This window comes from Emydura macquarii, unplaced genomic scaffold (assembly GCF_026122565.2).
Source record: "Emydura macquarii macquarii isolate MOO-44397 ecotype Brisbane River unplaced genomic scaffold, CSIRO-AGI_Emac_v2 contig_1253, whole genome shotgun sequence".
NCBI lineage: Eukaryota > Metazoa > Chordata > Testudines > Chelidae > Emydura > Emydura macquarii.
In genome coordinates this window covers 96,057,077-96,082,480 of record NW_027131390.1, presented here as the reverse complement: position 1 = coordinate 96,082,480, position 25,404 = coordinate 96,057,077, and the positions used below count along the sequence as shown (strand labels likewise).

General features: G+C 36.5%; 1 protein-coding gene across 3 annotated transcripts in view; it reads right to left on the bottom strand.

The window, feature by feature from the left end:
• NCKAP5 (NCK associated protein 5) overlaps positions 1-25,404 on the bottom strand; it is a 567,200-nt gene that overhangs the window by 103,704 nt on the left and 438,092 nt on the right. For all 3 annotated transcript variants that reach the window (XM_067549546.1, XM_067549544.1, XM_067549545.1), the window contains 3 exons: positions 22,867-22,935; positions 19,392-19,430; positions 12,794-12,913 (listed from right to left, as the gene is read on the bottom strand). In XM_067549546.1, coding sequence (XP_067405647.1) covers positions 12,794-12,913; positions 19,392-19,430; positions 22,867-22,935 — 228 coding nt within the window. The remainder of the gene's footprint in view (positions 1-12,793; positions 12,914-19,391; positions 19,431-22,866; positions 22,936-25,404) is intronic.

The window sequence follows — 25,404 nt, the reverse complement described above, 5'->3', positions numbered from 1 at the left end:
ATGTAGAAGGGAAAGCCAAAGAATAGCCACAGCACTTACGCGGTATGATTGTGACAAGAGAATACTGAATCTAAAATCTGCTGAACGGCCAATACATTTGACTTGTCTTACCCACCCCTCACTCAGGAAAGTTCCTAGATGTTTTTAAATCTGGGTCTATGTCAGCAGACAAAAACAATGATATATCTTTTGTAAAGAAAATAGGAAAATATTTAAATGAGATATTTTTATTTTCTGCTTTGCTGCTCTCTCTACAGTGCTCTCCGCTCTCTCCCTGAGAGACTCAGCACTCCCAAGTTATTTGTCCAGGCTCTTTTTTATGGATGACTAGGTCATTCAATCAGGGAACAGACGGCATACCATGGCTGGCCAATCACACAGTCTGAACATAGACTCCCATATGTCAAATACTCAAGAGAGCACTGACTAGGAAGAAACCCACAGGGCAAAATAGGTTCCGTAAAAACTATTTACAAAACAATTACAAACTAGAAAAGGCACCAAATTAGACAATTAATTGATCAGAATAGTCTGACCAGATCTATTTTTACAGTGATCTAAAGATGACACATGCTAAGCACTATTATTGGGTCCAATTGTGGTCTTGTAGTGGCGCAGCAGTCAGCGGCACAGGAGGACTGCACATGGATCTGCTCATTCCTGACAGTCATGCCTGATGTGTAAGGGAAAGGGGAAAAGAGCCTCTGTGCCAACTTGGTGGTCTGGACCCGTGCTCCCCACTCACAATGAGAAGCCTTGTGCTTCCCGGGCTCCCCTGTTTCTTTGTGCTGGGTTTGCAGAAGTCAGTGCAATTCTAAAGTTGCAGATCTGCCCTGGAATAGGCTTAGAGGTCAGAGAGAAGGACCAGGATTGGTTCCCAAAACTGGTACCTGGGCAGAGAAAGAGGATAGTGTTACAGGAGTCAGGTGTTTTCCTTTCTGCCCTCACATTCTGCTTTTAGATGACTGATCCCATTTTGCATGTCTCTTGGAGCTGTTGTTAGATACCCATCTCCAGCTATGTGGCCTATTCAATCCCACAGCTGTTTGACAGCCAGGGCAGCAGAGAAGCAGTGTCTCTCTATGGTCACCTAAGGATTTAAGGGAGTCATAAACATACCTCTGGGACAGATAGTTGATGGTGGTGGAGCCCCGTGAATCTATGCTTGCACGGGAGGAGAAAGTGCCATGTTTTGCTTAGGATTCTGTGGCTGTGTACCTCTGGCTGGCTAGCTCTTCTCTGTAGAGAAAAGCAAGGCCAAGATTTGGTCCAATAAACAATATTATGTGGACTAGATTTTCAGGAAAGATCATCTCCCATTTTGGGACCAAAAAAGTGGCCAGAATTCCAAAGAAGCTCATCATATTGACTGGGCACTTGAAAGACTGGCCCTTCACTCTTTTGAAAATCGTTCTATGTGCTATTATATGGAAGACCAAAATTAAAGGTTAATTCTATTAGTTATTCTCTCATGGGCTGGGAATGACTTAGTAAAATTGCAGAAGCAAATCTCTGTCCCTTAAGGGAGACCATATGTCAGGTTACTGTCGGTAACTCCCAAGGACTGGTTTACAGAATAGCATTAAAGTCCTCCTTTAAAAAACAAGGTTTTATTCTTCCTTGGATACACGTTTACAATGTCTAGAGTTCATAAACAAATGTGCACTATACACAACTCTCATGTACACTGGAGGTGGACATACAATATGCATCCAAGGAAGAATTTTGGTCAACAGAACATAAAGGGAAACTTGAAAAGTGTATATGTCAGTTTTTAAAACAATGGAATATTAAAGTTTAGAATCCAAATTCTACAAAATGGGTGTAGAATAAAAACAATTCACATCAATGACTTCGTTGCAGAGAAAGACTAAAAAAAGTGGGCATCTGTTTGAGATTTCTGAAGTACTGTTATTAATTCAAGACATCATTATCCTGACACGCTAGTTTCCATACTTCAAATGCAGGAAGCTAGAGTTTAATTCACAACATTCAAGATGCCCTTGTACTTCACACAGGACACAGACAAATCATCACATCTCCCAATATCCTGACAAAGGTCAGTGACTAATGAAACATGGCTTGCTCACGTTTAGAGATAGAAAATAATTTTAATACCATCTAAAAATGCAATAAATACATTGCAAGTTAAATCTAGCAACATGGCTAAAGGTTTAATAACAAATGTAACTTTTCTTTTCAGCCTGCTCTTGTCAAGAAAAAGAAGGTGGCAATTTAAGAGTTAAACCACTAATGGGTTCTTCAGTTTCATTGAGCATCTATGTGCTGATTTTATCTTGCAATACAGTATTTCACATCCTCAGGAAAGTCAATAGAGAGTTAGTCAATAGTGTCACAGTCTTTGGATGAGAACCTGAATTTTACCAGTATCAAACCATCATTACAGAGGATAGGTCATATGGGAAAGAAAGAAGCACATTAGTAAAATTCAATACAAAATGATTGGGTTGTTTGACTAGCTGTTTCATGACTCATTATGGATCACATTTCACTTTAACTTCTACCCCATCTCTTCTTACTACTGTGCAATATATATAATAATATATTAAGTATTCAGAATATATGCCAGAAAAATGATTTGTACCACAAAATAATACAGAATAATCTTGTGTGTTAAAATCACTTAACATAACTTTAGTGGATTCATTTGGTGAGAGTGCATGAGGTTTAATTTAAAATCACTAGCAAATCACCCTGACGTGATAAAGGTTTAAAAGTCTTAAAATGGAATCAAGTATAATCTTTACTGGCATAGACCTTTTTAGATAATGTAGCCAGAGGTTTGATTTTGTTTCACAACCCAAAGTTCTATCACCATATTATATAAAATAGTAATGGGAAAAAAAAAAGATAATAATAAAATAAGTGAAATTTTAATGGAAATTTTCACATATCCATTTTAATTATGCTACATGTAAATTAATCCTCTATTTTATTACTTCAACCATTAATTTCTTATACACACACAATATGTTATATATAATATATATATATATATATATATATATATATATATAAACACACACACAGAGACACATATTGCACACAATATTTGAGCAGTAGGCCTTTGTTTAAATTTCAGTCTTTTAAGATAACCAAAATAAACATAATATATTTAGCAACATTAATAAAAATGGTTATATGTCCAGACCATTTTAGAACTTCATTGGTTTCAAAGTCTTTTACCATAAAGAACAGAAACCCTCTAAATCTTTGAATCATTTAATTTTATGTATTCTTTTGGTATTTCATTTGGGAGTTATGGAGTGTGAAATATGCACCATGATGAGAAAACAATTATCTAGCACACCTGTTGCTTATGCACATTGTGTTTAAGACAGGCCTGCAGTGGCTATTATTTTATTCCACTGCATAATTTCAACTAGGGAGCTTTAAAAGTTGATCTGATGACATGAAATTACACTTTTATATGTATCACATGGCTAGTGCTTCGCACAGTTTGATAACACTAAAATGATGTCTGTTTTCCAAGCCAAACTAATTTTTCCAGTCTCTACTCCAATGAGAAAGATTTCTCAATTTTAATAGGAAATTGAAGAAGCCTTGACCTAAATATACAAGTTATATAACAAAAAATGAAACAGTATAATACACACTGAACACAGAAATGCATCAACTGCAGTTTATTTACAGCATCTATTAAATCTTTGATATTATCCCTCTCTTAAAATTGATGGTGATAAATCTTTGTACCGTCTAGGCTGCATTCATTAAGAAAGTTTCCCCATTGTTCGTTTGCACTTTATGTAAACTTACAAAACAAAAAGAAAAAGAAAATATAGTAAACAAGTAAGGTCCACTGCTTTCTATTTAATTAAAACCTACCCTACCCCAAACAAAGAGCTAATTCAGCACCACATACCCAAGAAGTAAAGAAATTTGCTGTAGCTGGTCATAAAAAATACAAAAATAAACAGAGCTCATAGAATTTTCACACAGTTCAGAGCCTAGAATAAAGGCTGACTACAAACAGCTTTCGCTTATACTTTGACCATTTACCCAGGGATTTACATGACAAGTTGACATCTTGCATTTATGTTCAGTAAACAAAGCAGGTTGAAAAACCAAGGTGCCCCTGAATCAAGTGGTTGCTTCTCTTTAGGTAAGGTGTGATTATGAAGCGCAAAATACAACAATGGAGAACAAAGGAAAGATATCGCTTTTTAATGCTTTAATAAAAAATTTAAAGCATAGGGCTCCTCTGAAAAGGGACTGTAAAAATGGTAGTGTGGGCTTCCTTGTTTATCAATCACCTTTCACTGATTTCTATATTGAATGTGTTCAGTTTACAAGTATAATGATATTTTTCCTAATGATTATCTCTCTGCATACTCATCTTGGTCTCCAAAAACAAAAGTGATTTTTTTCCATTGCGCACATCACCACCTTTAATAAAGGTCCTTACACCTATGCAGCCCCATGGTCTACATCTTATGGACTCAGTGTAATCCGCACAATTTGCCCCTATGAAATGTAGTAAACAATTCTTCTTCTGATGATGATGCATAAGATGGAATGGTATGTACAGCTGGCTCAGTCTCAGCTGTATGTACTGGCTTTGCTACACTAACAGGAGTAAAAAGCGGTACAATTTTATTTTTGTCACTAAGAGCCTGGCATAAGTGCAGTCCCACTCTTCTCTTGATCCACACTTCCCTTGAGTAACATCCATCTTCATTCATCAGGACTATGCCCACATATTTCTTTCAACCATTATAATAGATTGTATTCCTATTTCAAAATCATTTATAAATATTACACTAAAGACCATTTATGTTTTGCCTCAAAACCGTTTACTCAATTTACTGTTGGTAGTCTTTCCTGGCAATTTATTGTCAGTTGGGCAGTGGACAAATCTTTCTTTTAGTGGTTGGATCTGAAAAGTGCCTCCATAAAATATCTCCAAACCTCATGATTGTATAGACATGGAAAAGCTTTTTAATGCTTTTATTTGGCAGACCTAAAGGCTAATAATCTGTGTTACAAGGACTTGAGAAATGCTGGCTCTTGAGGGTTATTTTCACTTAAAAGATTCATCATATTCACCAGGATTTTATATGCTTGGTGAGCTTTGCTCATTTTTTTTTGTATGGGATGTGGAGAGAGAGAGATCAGAAAGAATCCAGATGCTGAAATAGAAGAGGGACAAGTAGGGAGATCACAGAAACACATACATTAGAGATGGAACTGAGCTATTAGATCAGCTAGTCCATCACAGTGCTGATGCAGCAGGGTCTCTTAAAAAAGTGTAGATGGAGATTAAATGGCCTGAGTGGCGCTATTCCTTTTTAACTGAGATCTCTCTCAGGATTGGATTGATCAATTGTTCATCTGACCAATGGCCTGTGCTGCCAAGAAGGATGAAAGTCTGAGGGCAGGAGCGCATCAAGTGGGAGCAGAGGAAAACAAACCTATATTTGGACCCACCTTCCAGATGATGTCATGATATGTTCTTGCTCTGAGGATGAAGGCAAGCAATTAAATATGGACAAAATGCACAAGAGTTTATATACAAATACTAAGAGGGGAAACTAGAGTGCCTGGCATTAAATGAAGACTTTGATATAACAGTCATTGCGGAAACTTGGTGGACATGGTAATACCTGGGTACAAAATATATAAGAATGACAAAGTAAGTCGTGCTGGTGGAGAAGTGGCATTATATGTTAAAAAAATGCATAGTCAAATAAGACTATATACTTGTTAAAGGAGCACTCAAGAAAGACAAAGTCAATGCAGAGAAGCTAAATGAATTCTTTGCATTGGTATTCACTGCAGATGATGTGGGGGAGATACCCACATCAGAATGATTCTTTCTGGGTGACAAATTTGAAGTACTCCCCCAAACTGATGTGTCAATAGAAGAGGTTTTAGAAAAAAATGATAAAATAAACAGTACTAAGTCACCAGCAGCAGATGATCCAGTTGATAAAGTGTACTTGGATTTTCAGAAAGCCTTAACAAGGTCTCTCAGCAAAGACTCCTAAGGAAACCAAATAACTATGAGATAAAAGGCCTTACCAATCTATTAGAATTCTTTGAGGAGGTCAACAGACATGTGGACAAGGGTGATACAGTGTACTTGGACTTTCAGAAAGTCTTTGACAAAGTCCCACACCAAAGACTCTTAAGCAAAGTAAGCAGTCATGGATAACAGAGAAGTTCCTCCCATGGTTACTGGTTGAAAGATAGGAGACAAAGGATAGGAATAAATGGTCAGTTTTCGCAATAAAGAGAAGTGAACAGCGGGGTTATACTGCAGGAATCTCAGAACCTTGAAAAGATTGAAACTTAAAGTTACCGATCTTGTTCCTAACTATGCTTTTAGAATGCAGATATTCATTAGGTAGAGTCTAGATAGCTGGCATGCTATCCAATCTGAATTATTTAGCTTTCAGCACATACTGGTACAGTTATTTAAATGAATGGTTAATTGTTGACATCCTTTTCTAGCAATATAAGATGATCTTTGGGTTTGTTTTCTCCTCCTCAAATGCTATCTTTTTGAAATACCTACAAATTCTGCATATTCAGTTGGTAGAAGCCAAACATAATGTCTCTTTTAACTTCTGTATTCAGAACATCATCATGTCTCATGATGTCTGAATTTAAGGTCAGTTTCTGGGGCCATTCATTTCATCCACTTCCATCAGGTCTTAATCAATGAATTGCCCTACCTTTCTTCACATATATAATAATATTGTTGGGGCAGTTTATCCCTTTCTGCTATGTTGATAACTATTTCCATCTAAATAAGTATATTTCCTTTCAAATACATATTTTAGAGCAAATTCTTCAAATTGTTATAGAAGCTAAAACAAAAACAGTTATTACCTACATTAAGCTGAGAGTTTAGCAACCTGGCTGCAGTATTATGGACAAATGCTAGGTACATAAAAATTAAACAATATGGGAGATCCATAAACAATAAATTGTACTAAACCAGCCAGATATACACAAGGCATAAGTGGATGTTTCAAAAGTCTTCCTGCTTTGTTCTAGAGTTGCTAAAGTGACATTTGTATAATAGAGATAAAATGACAATTAAAAGAGAGTTTGGGATCAGAGATGCCTTTGGTCTTATGATTGGTAATATTATTTTATACTTCCCATACTCCCTACTTATTTAATGAAATAATCACATCAATAAACACAACTACTACTACTTTGCACTTATTTAACACCTTTCACCCAAGGATCTCAAAGTGCTTTAAAAACATCAATGACATTAACTCTGCGTATGGAGAGAGAGAACAACATTCTTGAGAGAATTCAGCTGACAAATTTGTATATATGAACCGTCTAATGTAAAATCATTATTTATTTATGCCTTTACTTGATTTTCATGATAGTATACAAGCTATTATAGTATGGCTTCGGTACATCTGACAGGCCAAATCCTGACCTCAGTTACATTTGTACAACTCCATAGATATCACCTAAATTGTATACATGTAATTGAAGGCAGAATTTGGCAATACATCTTCTATAAAGAATGCTTCAATGGACCTTCTTCTTCTCTTATGTACAATGGGGTAAATCAGGAATAACTCCAACGAAATTAGTAGAGTTACTCTTAGGTAAAAGAAGTGTACAACATGAGCTCAGAATCAGGCTCAGAGTCTGTAATTCCATTTTCATCTCTAAGGGGAAGGGCAATGATTATTAAAGAGAGCACTAAACTCATTTCTTTGTCTGAAGTGAAAAAACACAATCTGAATTGATAAAGTCAATGGTATGTGTTGTGGAGCAGCAGCTGAAGGTTGGAGAAAAGTTCATTTTTAGGCAATTTTAGAAATAAAATGTTTCTTTAGCAACACAATCTATATATTGAGAAAGACAAATCATGAAGCAGAGAGAAATACTGTAACAGCAGGAACTAAAATTTTGTTCATATATTACAAATATCCTATATCACTTTGGGCAATTCAGTAGACCTGGATCTCCTTCTTGGTCTTCGCCCTCTACACTCTATCTTATAGACTGATTTGTCTTCATCTACCATCTTTATACCAAACACACACAGATCTACCGCTTCACTCCTGCATGATTTCTTTTCATCCAAACCCAAATCTCAGCCTGTCTAATGTTCCTGCTGGTGTGTGTCTCACTGCCAGATGATATGTAACATGGCTCATTAAAATTGAGCTCTTGATCTTTCTTTCTATATTCTTCCCAAAGGGACAGGTACATTCTCCCCCTGCAGGTAAAGGAGTGAGGGTTGACTGGACAGGAACTCCATTAGTGCCACAGATCCTGGCCTTGACTGTTGCTGCTTTTCAGGTGGTATGAGATGAAGGCACCCATAAAAGGGGAGATCTCCTCCAGAAAGATGTTCTAGCAGGTCGAGGAGAAGGATAGCAAATATTAGATGCCCTAGGCACTTGCTTATTTAGTCTACATGTAATGCCAACCCTATAAATTACTTCCAGCAACAAGAAAGCACGTCTCCAAGGAATCAAGGCAGCTCTCATAACAAACTCACCTCCAACACAAAGAGGTGATAGAGCAGAGACTGAATTATCTCTGGCTCCTGAAAACTCTGGTCTTTTATGTCAAAGTTTGGGTTATTTAATCTTTTCAAGACAGGAATGAGATTTCCCCCGTGTGACCCACCGAAATGTCTAGTGCCAAAGAATTAATGTAGCAATCTGCATAATCAAATCCTTCAGATAAACACAGTCATTTCTTCTACAATACTATCAGTCCTTAGGATTTAATGAATACTTATTTTTATCCAAAATTCATGAAAATGTAATACTTAATAACTGTTTTACAGTGAAGCGGTCTTAAAGTTGTCATTTAAACCTCCCTTGCATGAAATTTACTAAATCTGAAGTAATCAGTTTTTCTTTTTGATCTGCATGTGAACCATGAGGAAAAACAACACAGTGCATTCAGTATTATATAAGGAACATGTTCTGCACTCAAATTTAAATAATTTGTATCACATCCTTTAATGATCATCATGAGTTATGTTCTCCTCTTGTTTATAAGCAGAAACCAAACAGATTGTGAAGGCTTTGTTTAAAGTCGAATGCACTAAAATAACCTACGATACTGGTGATTCATTATTTTGAAAAGCATTTAAGCTCACTGATGCAAGATTTCAGCACCACTGAAATGAACTGGAAGAAATGCATACTTTAATTCAAATTTGGTATGTCAAGAGATTCATATATATAGTTTTTAAAGTACATTTAAATTTAAGTAAAAGAGCTTACTAAAGTCTGGTTGCAGAATAATCTGTTGGTAACATGCAATCAAGTCACTGGTTATAATGGTATACATGATAACTCCAGAAATAAACAACTAAGATTAACTTTTATTTTTTTTCTTCCTATGCAGTCAAGTAGTTCAAATTTGTCACTGGATATTTAATTGTATATGGAATTTTAGGATGAGATTTTTATGAAAATAACATTTTGTTGCATTGTATAAATCAACCAGAAATAAAGGATATTTCATACATGTTTAAGTAAATGAGCAGCACAAGTCCAATTGACTTGGAATAGGGTTTACAAGCCTAGGCGGGGAGGGGGGGTTCCAAACTCTCAGAATTAGTCTCCTTTGAAAGTGCCTTCCCTAAATTATTTAGGTAGTTTGAAAATCCCACTCAAAAATTTTCAGGACTCATGTTCCTAATTCATTTGAATACTTTTCACAATTTATAAATGTGTACACAGCATGTAAAGTAAAAACAGTTACTGATTATATAATTTCTCTAAACTCATCCATATCTTTAGAGAATAGGAATAATCCAACTGCGGAATAGTATTTAGTAAATGAAGGTGCATCTGGAACTCCATTCTAAAACACCTGGAACACACAACCTGCCTTAGAACAGTGTTTTCCAAAGGGTGGGTCTTGACCCACCAGTGGGTCAAGGGAAGGTTCCAAATGGATCACCATGCACAGGGCCAGATCACTCTCCACCATTTCCCACCCATCCTGCTAGGATCTCCCCTCCAGATGGGGCCGAGATTAGGGTTGCACTGTTAGGGTGGAGGATGCATGTACGTAATGGTGGGTCATAAAAAAAAGACAAAATGCAGTTCGTAGGTCACCTTAGGAAAAAGTTTTGGAATGTTGACCAATATATGCAGGCTAGCATGTACATATATCATATTAGTAATATGTATTATCCTCACCATATATATGTTACTATGTATTAAGCAGAAATAACAGTAAGCACAAATATAGCAGTTATATAGACTAAACTGGTCTATACCTTTACTATAATCCTACACGTTCACTTATGCTGGTATCACATAACACTTTGGATTAGTTGAAGTAAGCTTTGGCTTAAGTAGAGGGGAAAGCTGTCAAAATCAGGACATATATGTGTATTTTATCCTAGCAAGAGATACGGAATTATTCCCATAGGTCAGTACTAGAATGTCCCAAAGGAAAAGGACAAGATATGATTGTTCTATCCTGATACAAACCTAGAAGGTACCTTCACAGACCAGTACCTGGAAAATTAGTATCCAAAACAAAGAGAAGGAAAGGAACAGAACAACAAGTTAATGAACTGGGACGAACTGATGGTTTGAATTTTAGTGACATGTAAAGAAATGTGTAATTTGTGAAATCATCCTATCAATACTACTGGCTGAAATGTGTAACTTTGGGAGCACACCATCTATGTAAGGTGAATGTAACAATGTTGCATGAGACGGCTTTCAGGAGACTGGTATCGTATAAAACCTTTTTCCTGTACTATATTATTATTGGCTTATAGCAATAAACCTGACTGACATTGGTTATTAGGTCTATTGAGTATATTTTATAATGAATCAAAATGTGGTCAAGGAATTGATTATACAATTTATCAATAGCAACTACTGCCTTAGAAGAGCCATATGCAGCTAAATATGCAGCGATCCCACATGGAAGTTAAGTGTCAACTCCACAGGTTTTGAGGAGCTGTGGTCTCCTTGTTGCCTGTGTACGTAGAAGGGACCATCACAACATTTAAACAACAGCCCTTTCAAATAATTATGGTATTTGGACTCAACTCAAGAAAGCTTTGTGATTCAGGAATGTATTTAAGTACACATTTGAGTATATTCCTGAATAGGGGTGAATTTAAGCAAGTGCTTAAGAACTCTTCTAAATTTGTGTCTTAAGAGTATAATCCAAAAACTGTCTATTGATGTGGCATTCCCTCTGGCAGACATATTATTAGTTGCCTAATCTAATAGAATTGAGTAATATAATTTGGAAATATCTTTCTGAACATTTTAAAGTCTCAGATCATGAATTAGATTCCATTGGGCAAATTAACATAAAAGATTAATTAAGTTTTGGTAATTCACAAATAATAATTTCTGCAAAAAATAATATTTGAAGCTGATCATCTTTATCACAATTCCTTCATTGTCTGAAATACATTGACCCTCTTCCTTTGATTTTTCCCCAGGGCTCAACATATGTTGATGGCCTAGTGCAGTTGGGCAATAGCAACATATTTTGCTGTTAGATGGAGGATCTGGAGTTTAGGAATGACCGTGGTGCCCCTTCTCCTTCGGCTAATAAAGACTAAGTAAGTGACGTCAGAAAAATTCTACAGATATGAAAAGCCCACCTACTAAACCATGGAAAGGCAACAATGATAAATGTGACAAATTCATACAAGCTAGAAATAAAAAGATTTATTAGATCATCTACTCCTTTCTGCTACCAATGCAGGTTCATTCAGTATATTCATATAGTAGCAGGTTCATTCAGTATATTCATATATAGCAGGTTCATTCTCGTCAGTATATTCCATAGCACTCGGTGCAGTGCAGTGCAGTTTCAAACAACTTAAGTCTCAGGACTGACAGCAGTTCCTTTGAGAGATATATTACATCCTAAGGGCCAAATTATACCATCATATACATGTGTGGAACACCTGGTGATTTCCATAAGCGTTTCACTCATGATCTCACACAGGCCAAATTCTGCACTCTCATGCATGCACCTTTCTTTGATCTGAGTGGCAATTGTATACCCACAAAGGGCAGATTTTGGACCATCTTTAAGAAGCTTCTCAACCTAAAGTTACCTTCATTTAATTTAACCCCAGCTCATGGTCAGATTTTCTGGCTAAAGCAGAGGTGATGCAAGGCACTTGTAAAGGGAAGGTGAACAAGGAATAATAGGGAAGATAAATGTCATTTCATATTAGGGGAAAATACCAAATCTAAAGAAAATCAATAGCCTTCCTGATTTGTCCAGAATAGCAAGGAAGAGTGGGAGACAGGTCACTCTGCATCTGAGTTCTTGACTGTCTTGTCCCAGAAAAGGTAAATAAAATATTGCTCTGGATCTATGAAATATATTGAGTCACTACAACAAACACGGACAAAGAAAAATAGACTGATTTCCTTCTCATACAAAATGACGCTTTGTTTACCATCACATGGAATATTACGGAATTATGTGATCACAGTTTTTGCCCCTCAAAAGGTATAATGAACCCATGTGTCATCCCATTTATCATCCTGATGAGGAATCTCAAAAAATAAGTTATTCCGTAACTACACTTCTTTCTCCTCATCTGCACATAATGTGCAGCCAGAGTTTAGTGGTGTATACTTTCAATGTCAATGGTATCAGATTATAGATAACTGATTTTCTTCTAATATATTATGTCTATCAGTTGTCACTTCTTGCTTGCTGACATTATGTTAAGAAGATTAATATTATGTAAATGTACTGAATATAAATTTAGCAGATTCCAGTTGCAAAGGTTTCTTCCTACCTGGAGGAGAAGGTCAGAAGCTGGTTTGACCCTTTGTTGGAAAAGCACACTTAGCATTCGATTCTGTTGTTCCAAATCAAAAACTCTTGTTTTCAGCTTTATACATTCTTCCCTCAGATCCTACAGCACAGGAAAAAACAGAAGGATTGGGGGAAAATGCAATGAAACTCTTGAAAATGCTTTATGGAATAGGAAGCTTAAGAAGAGACAAATGTGCAAAAAACTTTCAAAATAGTACAAATAAATCAGAAAAAAAGATGCTACACTATTTTCCCTGATTATTTGATCATCAAAAGATAATATTTAAAAAGCATGAAATCAGAAATATTAGTTACAGAACATATACTTTTGGAGTGCTGTGTCAATTAGACTTTAGCAGCAGTGTGTTTTATTGTGTAAACATGGTCATAAAATCAATCAGAAAACATAGGAATAATTATGTTTTCAGAGAACTGGACTGTGTCTTTAAGCACAGCCCTAATATAGCATGGGTTGCTTTGTAAGCTATACCATTATAAGAATAGATCAAGGAGACATTATGCCTTGGAGATGCTCCTCCAAGATCCACTTCCCTCCTTGCTTCCGCTTGCTTTAGAGTAGTACCAAAAGCAAAGTATATCATAACCTATGCTGGCTCAGCTGTACTGGCTGGTGCATTGGGAGTGGCGGGGAAGTGTCAAGGCTCTTCACTTTCCATTCCTCTTCCTGCCCACCAGCTGTGGACTAGCCACTCTAGGGATGACGTGGCCATGGACAGAGATTGATGATCCTGCTACAGTCTTGGCTGGGGAAGCTCATCCCAAGTTTTAAAGGTTCACCCAGCTCAATTGCCAATAAGGACTTATAACATGATGATCCTGGCTGGGTTATCTGCAGTCGAGACTGTACCTGGGATCTCTCATTCTTGAAGCATGAACCCCTTCTGCCTGAGCTGAAAGGTCCAGGTAAATTAGACAAGAGTAGTAGGTTCATCAACCTTTACCTTTCGCCCAGTCACCTATAAAGGGGGATGGACTGCCACTTTGGGTGGGGTATTCCCACTCTCAAGGTCCTGCACAGGGCTGGAAAAATGATTCTCACTCCCCCCTTTGTTCTATTAGGTGGTCACAAATCACAATTCAGAAGAGTGAACAGAGGTCTGATCAACTATGAAACCAAGTGTGTGGTTTTTTATATACCCAGCATGATTCCATGCTATACAATATTTCAGCTGTCAAATTTGATAATGCAGTTTTGTAACTGAAGAGACCTATTATAAATTTTTAAAGAGAAACTGCTGAGTAACTTAGCCCAATAATTTGATCTATTTTAAAATTGTTATAGTCTAATGGGAATTGTTATAATCTAACATTTTTAGAAGATGCCAATCACCTTTGCATCTAAGACCCAAGCAAAGCACTTCAAGCATTGCTTAAGTTTAAATACACGAGTAGACATACTGAAATTAAGCATGTGCTTAAGTGCTTTGCTGGACTCAGGCCTGAGTGCAGATCCTAAATGTTTGTTCTTTTGTCGTCATTCGGCTAGCAAAAATAAATCAAAATAAAGCACTTTACTAGACCCAATGTTTATGTAAGAACTGTTTTATGCTCCACTGCTGCAGCAAAGCCTACTGCCCAGATAGCTGAAGGAACACAACCTAAATGACAAATGCTTTATTCTCAGAGCTGCAGTGACATCTTTGATGCTGGTGGTACACAATCCATGAAATAAACATTAGCCATGTTGGTGTATATTCCATCACAATCAAGAGGAAGGGGGGAAAATCAACGATTGTCCAATTAAAAATGAAAAAAGTAATATGCAAATACATTTTAATAGCAATTGTCTAAGTGGGTATAACAAACAATAGAAAATAAAAAAAAAAAAAAAGAAATTATATTTTAAGGAACGACTTTTGTCACTGTCTGTAACCATTTCATTGCTCCACTCTTCTGCAACATCTGTGCTGTAGCAGAATGTGTGACTTTTCTTTAAACTTCTGATATTCCAGTGGAACTTGGAACCTTAAAGTATCTTGTACATGGAACAAAACCTGGCACAAGTATGTTATATAATGTATTGAATCCATTTTTCCTACTAATCTCCCTTCAGTAGCAAGATTGAAGTGTTTGTTGATTACGTAGTATTTTGGACAAAGGATTCTCCAAACACAAGACCATAAACTGACCTCATGATACAGCTTGGCTGAAAGTATATTTGAATGCCAATTTCAAATATGGGCATGGAACTTCCTTTTGCTGGCCATTTAAGGGAACACAGGATTCTGCCACAAAATGGACTTCAATAGGGTTCAGGCAGACTTTGATTCAAAATCTCTGCACAAAATTATACGATACAAGTGGCAGTCTCCCTTGAGGGAACTGCAAAAATCAGAAAGGATTGCAACTCTAAGGGCACTTGTATGAACAAATAAACTGCAGACACATTTATTCCCTCAAAAAGTGTAACCATTCTGCTCGGTTTCTTTAAATTTAGAACAGCTGCTGCCCTGTGGCACTGCCTCACTGTCTTTATTTTTCATCACATGGTGGAGCAACAGGCTTCAGGGCTTCCAATATGCTTGTCCGTCAATAGCATTAACAATGCACTGACCTGCAGAGGTGCATGACCCTGATGAGGTAGCAGCTCAGAGTGGGCAATTATAGGCAGAAGTAACCAAAGTGCCTATCTCCAGCAATGCCTGTTCTTATCTAGAGTGTACTGTAGCCAGTGGAAGAACACAAAAGAGGTCACCACACAATGAGGAAGGTTTGCCCTGACACCACTGGAAACATGTGGAGATATCTTTAGTAACAAAGGTATCACTGGATGAATTATGAAGTTATTTTCCTTAGGTACATTACCAGGATAGTGCTTATTTTAAGTGGTTCTAAAGCTATCCAAGTTATATATTTGGGGCCTTCTAAAATAATGAGGCAATGATATCTATCTGAATTATGGTGAAATCCTAAAGCTTTAATTATCTGAGTGAAAACTCTTGCTAAAAACTCTCTCATCTATTACGTTACGTGAGACACTGTTTCTCTTTTGGGGAAGCACAAACACCAAAGCTCCTCATTACATGGCTTTCACCAATAATCAAAGAAATTAAAACTGAGCTTTAGCTGCTATAATGAAGTTTAAATACTAAGTTCACTGAAGAGGGAAAAATGCTTCATAGGAACTGACAATTTAAAACAACATAGCAGAATTAGCAATGTCTCCCCACAAACCTTTCTTTTTTGGAAGCTAAACCTTGGAGGTTTATGTGGACTTTTTGCTGAAAAGCAAGAATAAAATTTTTGCACATTACCAGCAAGATGCAGTAAACTGTTCCAACACTAGTGCTGTCCACAGAAAGGTGAAGAAAAGCAATAATAGGAATTTAACATAAGAATATTTATGTAAAGTAGCAAAGCCTGGTTATATTATTTTAAAATAGAAAAATGAAGCATGTTGTGTCATAAATAACAAATCCTGAAGTATCTCATTATGCACATGCCTGATGGCAGAACTAGTAGGTATTAAAAAGGTCATACTACAAATATCTATCTCAGGTACTTATATGGTGCCTTGTACTGTTGTATCTGAATGTCTCACAATCTTTAAGGTCTTTATCCTTACAACACCCACTGCACTATTCCTCGATATCAGAGCTATTCTTCCCCCAGCTGGAAAATGATGCCTTTCCTTCAAATTCTGGAAAGCCACTGCCTTTCCCTTGAATCCACTTCCTCGGTTGTAATGGTCAGATCCTGTCCACACATTAACCATATGCAGCATCGCAGGTCACCTGCAGCCCCAGAGAACAGGTGGCAAGAATTTAAAGATCCTAAAGGGAAAAATTAAATTATCCAGCGGATCCTACAGCAGAGAATCACAGTTCAACACTTGCCTGAAAGGACTCCAGTGTAGCAGGGTGACAAGCAAAGGGCAAATCTATAGATCAATCAGCAATTCCATTATGTACTATAACTCAAATGTCACAACGCTGATCCAGGTCTTAGGGAAAACTCAGACACAAGCACCCAGCCCTACTTTCTCATCTGGGCACTAGGAGGATGGATGGAAACCTCAAGTAGGCTGTAGAAATATTCCATGTAGTTTATTCCAGCCTACTGTCTGGAACCCTACTTCAAGGGTGTTAGCATGTCCAACTGAAGGGAAGCGCTCTGTAGCAGCAGTTCCCCACTCCTCATCTTTTTCCAGACCCCTTCCCATGGGTTGCCACATACGAAACTTCAGCAGAGGTAGGTCACAAGCTGTACAGGGTGCCTTGTAATTAACTCATTGTCTGTGAAATCTCTATGTGAGAGCTTTGAAATATTGCCTCCCTCTTTGCACAGTGGAATTACCCTGGTTTAATTCTGTCATGTAGAGTGAAGCCATCCATGGATACATGAAGAATGATGGTTGATGATCTGCACAGAAATCAGCATATGGCAATGGGGCAGTGCAACCCACCCACCAGAAAATACAAAAAATGTATTTTCTGGATTTGTCTCAAATCATCTCTTGATTTCCTGACTTCTCAGATTGCCCAGAGATAAAACCTGCTACTTGTAAGAGGGGAGAAAAACACAAACAATTTTGCTGCACAAAAAGGTGAAATTTTGCTCTGGGCTAATTCGGGAAAATTCCCAATTTCACACATTTTCTGCATGTTCCTGGTAAAAAGTGGGCCATATCAGAGGAATTCCATATGTATTATAACAAATGATACACTCCAAAAGTGCACATTTAAGACTGTAATTCCATCTCAAGGTTTCAGTGACATTGATAAATCACTCAGCTTTGCTCTCTCAGTTTATCTCATCAGAATCTCTCGGTGGAATCAGTCTTCTCATATACTGCTGGGTGTACAGTACTTTATCCCTTACATTTTACAGTATGTACTTAATTTAAACAAAAATTAGCCCTTGCGGGGCAATTTCAAATTCACAATAAAACATACCCAATATATGTTAGTCTGCAATATCACTCTTCTCGAATCTTTGAAAGCTCTCAGCTTCTCTTCATGACTCACTATGCCCCAGAGGTGTGTTATCTCACTGTAGCATGACTTGCTGTGTCTTACTGCTTATGCACTATGGTAGATTTATCTGTTTATTAGTTATTACCTAGATTTGTATAGCTACTACTTTTTGTGGTTGATCTGAAGAGTCCAATTTCCTACACTGTTCTTTTCTTGTCCTTTCTTATAAATAATCTCAGTATGAATAGTGTTTGGAGTATTTTAACAGTTAACATTCATTAGCATTTAGAAGACTACCCTCTCCTTTCCATATACATTAAATTAGCTGGTATTACTTAGCAGTAGGTAAGCAGCTGTTAAATCCTATCCATACTCAGCAAATCATTTTATTAAGTGTGTTTAAATCTATTTTTATTACATCTGTACAAACTACCTGGTTCCTATGAGTTTGGGTGGATCCATTACTGGGAAAGTATACTGTCATAAAAAAATCTGACTCTCAGTGCAAAAGAATGCAAAACGTTTCTCTCTGCTTTTGGAAAATAACCATAACATTTCCTAAATTATAGACTAAAACATTGAGACTGAAACCCTAGCTAATATGTCACCGTTATAAAATGTGAATTTACTTTATGTACTCAAGGAGCAGTCTCCATTTCAAGTTAAGCCTCATGAAAACAAAATATGAATAGATTTTGTTACAGTGATAGCTCTGGAAAGTGAAGTCCTCTGATTATACATATAATAGATATAGCAAGGACAGCAACAGTTCAAGCTTCACCACACCACTTTGCCTCATATCTGACCTGCATAAACCACCACTACGCTTAAGTGTGCAGCATCATTTCCAAACCTGTGCAGGGTGGAATTGTGCATTCAGAGACAAAAGTATTGTTCTGGAGATGTGGAGGTGGAGAACGGAATATTCATCCCCAACCAGCGACAGCATCTATGGAAACATTCTGTAGCCACAATTACTGAGTGTCGGGCTTTAGCAAACATTAATTGCTCCCTCCAAATGCCAGTCTAGCTCCATGGATCGTCACAGTTTGTGAACCTGGTGGCTATGCTCTAGATATTCCTGCATGGCCTACATACAAATCCCTCTCTGCACAGCTGCCATATGGCTATAGAGCACAATTCCATGGCATGGGGCTGAAGCATCCCCTGTACATAATCTTCACTACCTAGCCTTAGAATAACCATGTCATCACTGTGCATATGGGAGCCTCCCATTGCCACTCAGGGAAGCACAGGCTTTAACCTATAACCCTTACATTCTGCTGAGAGCCAACAAGAGTGCCAACAGGATGTCCAACAGGAAATGGATTGGGAGATAGAACCAACTCATTTTGGATAGGACACGAAAAAGCCAAGTTATGGGATGGTCTTTCAGGCATTATTGAACTGCACTAAGTATCTAATGGGATGAAGTTATATATTCCATTACCAATCCCAGAAATTATTCATTATTATTATTGGTAGAACACTAGTCATATCTTGACATATTGCAGTTGCATTAGTGAAGCATGTGTACACCATTTGAAAAATTTATCCTGCATAAAAATATACATTTTTCAAATTCAATAGTTTACATTTACAGCCTTTAAAAACATTCCAAAAATCAGAGAAACAACCTACCTTTTGAGTAAGTAGAGCTTGAACAACCTGGTTGGCTACCTGTAAGAAATAAATAATAAAATAATATAGTGGAGCAGTGTAGTATATTGAATTTTTTGTGGAGGAGACCCTCTTCTGAGGGGTCCCTGTGTAAGCTATTTCCATACTACAGTAACTTCTAGAACACACTCCCTGAATTAGATAGTGACATTGTGAGCATATATAAAATCTAGGTTATAACTTTTGCCCGGTTCCCACATTTCATACCAAACACATACATCATAATATTTTTAATGTGACATTACAAATGTTTGTTTGCTCTTCTAGTCTAATACAGTGGAACAGAATACAACCCAAAGGCCACATCTCCAGCTGTAGATCACTATAGTTGCACTGACATCAATACCGCTACACTGATTTGCACCAGCTGAAGACATTGTCTTGAATGTTTTGATGAAGCCTAATTGTTTCTTGATTCAATATTGACAGAATGGTACATCTATCATGACAGGCAGACAACAATAAAGTGCCAGAGAAAATTAAAATACCTACAGTCATCAAAATATTCACACCATAATATGTAATTGACTTGAATCAGATTACACACCATTGATTAGTAGAATTGTACATACAGGAGGGAATTTTTAAATTTATTTTATACAAGTGTCCTCTCATTATTTACATTCTTGACAGGGGGAAAAATAAGTATTTTCTGCTGGTGATGCCTTTGAATGTTTTCAATAAATGTTTAAATTTAAAATGTATTACCATAATCAAACGTCATTTTTGAAACTATATATATGTTGTTCCATTTTCAGTGTGGTTATCTTGATTCCACTCTGTGTAAGTAACACAATCATAAGCTTAACTTTCTGTGCACGGAGTCTAGTTATGTTTTCTAGTCCATTTTAGCTTTGTAAAATTTAAACTAAAATACACGAGGCTGTCATTTGGAAGAACATATCTGCCTTGCCTCTCTTTAGTGTTAGTGAATTTAAAATAAAATAAAAAAAAAATAGACCATTCAAGTGAACTGAGTCATGAGCAAAGAACTGAAGCTAATTCAGTTCTGTAAATAATTCAATTTTCTAAGACTGAAATGTTTGATTTGATTCATATTCTCATAAAATTGCTAGTATCAATTTTTTTCTCCAAACTGGTCCCTAATTTAAGGCAGGCTGTGGAACAATGGTCACAGAAAATAACTCTATACATGATTTAACAGAAGACAGACTAATACTGGAACTGTAATAACCCACAGGAGTAAATATGTTATATTTCTGAAATCCATGTGTTGCCCTACAGGCTTTTAGAATCTACATCTGACAGTGTTCCTTCTGGCATGTACTTTTAATGTCTGTTTGCTCTACCTGAAAATTGAACAAACCACATCTAATACATTATGTCTTTACTTCCTGACATGGGGTTACTTTACCAAGAAGGACTAAAGAGTTCTTTACAATGTGTGCAAGGCACTTGCAACAGCATCGCCTACAAAATTATTCTCACAGTTTTATATACTACATATGGAAGTGTAAATGGAATAATCTCCCAAGTGAGAAAAAAAATGCACACTGGACATATTTTTCTAACTTGGATGCCTGAAGTTAGGTACCTAAGGGTACCATACAGGGACATCCTGGACAGTTAATATGAAATATTTAAAAGTGTGAATTTGAAGTGGATTAGTCAAATCACATTAAACCCTTGTGTGAACATCTTCATTTGGAATTAAAGTAGCTTTAATTCAGTTTAGTTTCATTCACTTCCAAAGTGATTTAAACTATACCAAATTAAGGCCTGTTTAATTCTGAATAACAGCATCCACATAGGGATTTAATGTGGTTTAACTAATCCACTTCAAATTCACAACTTTAGTTAATTTGGATTAATTATCCTGAATGTCCCAGCATAGACTAGCCCTAAATGAAAGCTGCTTGATTTTCACAGATGCTAATGACCACAGTTCCCACTGACTCCAATAGGAGTCTCTGAAAATGTGTCTGAAAAACAGACAATTTAATGCCATTATATAGCTTTAGGTACCCAAGTTTGAAAATTCTGTCTACTGTCCTGAGATTTTCAAATCCAGTCCCCAGTCTGGCATGTGCAGAGGAAGCTGCAAATTCAGACTGGTCGGGAAGCCTGTATGATACTATTCCGAAGTAACTGTGATTCATTTAGTAGTGGCATAGAAGGGAGTCACCAAATGGAGTCATATCCAAACCCCCTCAGTTTAAAGGCGGTCATCGTTATGGGCAATTCATTCCTATGGGTAAAGTTGATGTTCCTGTATGTGGGAAAGTGAAGTAATTGCTAACTGTAAGAATACTTTACACCTATACCCTGCCTCTCACCTAAAGATGTCAAAAGGCTTTCAGACATTAATTAAGCCACACAACACTCCTGTGAGGTATGTATTGTCTCTAGTGCATTGAAAACAGTGTTAAAATTACAAGCTGAACACTTTAAATTATAAGGGGTTTCCTGGTCCCGCTTGCAGGCTATAGGGCAAGAACCACACAGATGTTTTTTGGGGCCCAGGGCAAAATCTGAAGTTGAGGCCCCTCATCACACTTCCAAAAAAAACTATATTGTGCATATATTTTTACAGAACTGTATCTTTAATATATGGCTGTGTGTAACATTAGGAATTTCTAATTAATTAAACAGAAGCTCTGAGATATATTTTTAATTTTAAAAAATATAATGCAAAGTGAAGAAGCCTTTATATTTTAGGGGCACTAATTGGAAATGTATTATACTAATAGAAGATGCAATAATTTTAAGATATCATCTACTGCTGAGCAGTTGTTTGTACATTTTCCTCTATATCCGTACAACAAAGCTTAACAGAAATCTTAGCTGGCACAATAATGTGAATAAACATTATACGACTTCTTGCCAATGAACTGACAGTCAAATTCCAGAATAGGAAACTAGGATTAAGCATGTAAACCTCAAACCTATAAGGTATAAGAAAATAATCCTGTTTCTTGCATTATGTTTTCTAGAGACAGAGAGATAATGCCCTTGGAACAGAGAGATAGGTTTGCAGTATATTTTTTAATTTTAAATAAATGAGCTCTTTTTCTGATTAGTGTAGATTTGGACATTTCAGTGCTATTTACTTCCAAATATTATTCCAAAGATGTTCATCTGTCAACTTCAAATAAAATAATGGAGATAAGAAATTAATTTTAAACATTTGTGAATATATTAAGAGTTCATAAAGGTATTTCCTTCAGTCATGTTCATATCCCTTGTGTTTTCTGTCTATGAATATTTGAGTTTGATTAAATTTTACTGGTGAAAATGATTGCAGAACGTGAAAATTTTAAGTCACGGGTGTAAATATTGTGAGAAAGAGCAGAACAGTAGAACTTCTTGGGCCCGGAACCTACTGGAAAGGCAGACCTGGGGAAATTGGCTGTTGTTGTTCATTTCTATTATATTCAGGGAACTCAGTCATAAAACCTTTAAAAATCTACCTTACCTCATCAAGGCACCTTTCATACTGTTCTCTTTGATTTTCATTTTCCAGAGCTAATGCTGAATTCTCTGCCTGCAATAAGATACCAAAAAACAGAGCAAATAAATAAATGGGTATGTTGTGCTACATGACAATTTATTCAATGAATTGACTGTACATATCTCCTCAGGATCCAAAATAATCTCTTAATAATACACAAAATATGTTTGCTTTAAGTTACTGTTATAAATAAAATTGTAACGTCATTAGTTTTAGGAAGTTATCCACAAAATACATTACAATTTAGAGAAATACAAGTGTTGACATTCTACAGATGTTTGTAATCTAATCTTGTCAGATGCAAAGATAGTCTTTAGAAAAATACTGCAAATGAAAGTTTGCACATCAGTTTTTTTAATGGTAGGCTGAAACTGACGCCCAATCTGCATGGGGAAAGTATCTGGTGGAAACGGATTCTACCGCAAGCTTAAGCAATGTGAAGGGTATGCCAGAGGCCACTGGAACTATTTCACTGCTGATACAGTGGCCACATAATAACTGATGGATAAATTACATTGTCTAATCATAAAATGTATAATTCACCACATTAAAAACCCATGTCAAAGTCTATCGTTTCAAGAGTGAAAGAAATTATATTTTAACATCGAAATAAAATCTTAAAGTCAAACAATAAATTTTACTCTAAGAAATGTCAGTTTAAAAATTAAAAGTTTCCTATATACTAGGGGCTTCAGTATGTCCTTAATTATCCACTGTTCTGAGATATTTGCATAATGCACATGAAAAAGTAGCACAAACTGGTATTAAGATTTAAATTGCGTTAAATCACTGTATTCTATATAATTTTTCCTTCGCCTTGGGAAGTTCCCGTGTCGAGAAAATTCTCCAAAACATACCAGGAACAAATACATCAGTTTCAAATAAGAGCAAGTTTCAACTATATTTCTCTCAAAGACTGAAAAACAAAATACAAAAATGGTGTGCAAATTAAAGTTGGCCTTGGGAATCTATGTGCTCTTCCTGCTCCCCACTCATAGCTTTCACATCACGCAATCATAACATCACGATCAATACATTCAGATAATTACAGCCATTAAACAGTTTACATTACTCGCCTCCCTTTTACTGCTTTGACAATCCATAAAAGCTTAACAAATGAGGTTCCAAAAAAATTGTGGTTAAGATACAATGATCACATGTATGGTTAATGTTTGCAATTCCAGAGACAAAAGTTTATTGATGTAATCAAACACATCCTAAGGGAATATTTTGCATGGAGAGAGCAATAATTATCTCTTTATAGAAAGAAAGAAAGAAAGAAAGGACGAAAGAAAGAAAGAAACCTGAGAAAAATTGCAATTAGTCAATTCACCCACCTTTATTTCAAATTCAAGATTAACCTAAAACTAATGTGCTGGGAGGAGAAAGGAAAATGCCCATAATTAGTCAGTATTTAAAAAGCATAAAGAAAAGCCAAAGGGTGACAAGAGAGAGCAACATATGGAGATTACTTACATTAATAAATAAACAGTTTTATAAAGTCAGCAACACATTCCAGAGACATCTATCAGCAAAAGTTATGAAATTCTCTGCATCAAATCTGCACCATACAGCACACCCATGGATTCGACGTTTGGTTACAAAAGAGTCTCTTTGTGTCCCAGCAGAGTGGTGGGACATGATGCAGCAAAAGGTAGAGGTATGGTATAAATTCGAACAGAAGAAAAGATGGAAGCAGAAGTCAGAACAACAAAAGCAGTTATAAGAGTTTGGGAGCTGGACGCTCAAACATGCTCCTCAGACTCCATCATCTCATGTTCATAACTTCAAAGAATAACAAACTGAGGGAGACACCGATATTACTAAAATAGTACCCATTGGAGAAATACAAGTGAATGTGGAGTATAACAATCAGCAATGTTTACTAGACTTATATATCATTGGGGGGGGGGGGGGCAGCCCTATGGGGCCATGAATAGTTACATATATCATATATATAATTGACATATAATATAATGGATTGGAAATCTATAAAAATCTATAAAGTCACTTTCAGCTGACCCCACCAAAACAACTGAACATCATCTGGCAGGGATATTATGTCAGGCATTGGGAATATTCAGGGAAGATGTAGGGACTCACACACATGAAGGTTAAAATAACCCTAGCTGAGAAGATACAACCCATGTTTCACAAAACTCAATCTGTTTCTCACAGTATTCACTCAAAGGGAGATGCTGAATTGGAACGTCTGGAAAGAGAGGGCTACTTTCAAAAGTGGTCTGGGATGAGTGGGGAACTCTTATCATTCCAACTGTAAAAAAATGTGGTGCAGTAAGAGTATGTGGACATTTTAAGGTTATCATAAGTCCTGTACTGAAAGTCCCTATAGATGGAAGTTGAGGAATACAGGCTTTAGTATTTAGTATTGCTTCTGCTCCTGCTATATGGCAATGGACCAAGTTTTGCAAGGTATTCCAAGAACACAGTGGTATTTGGATGACATTACTGTGACCAGTGGAAGTGATATGTAAGGAACAT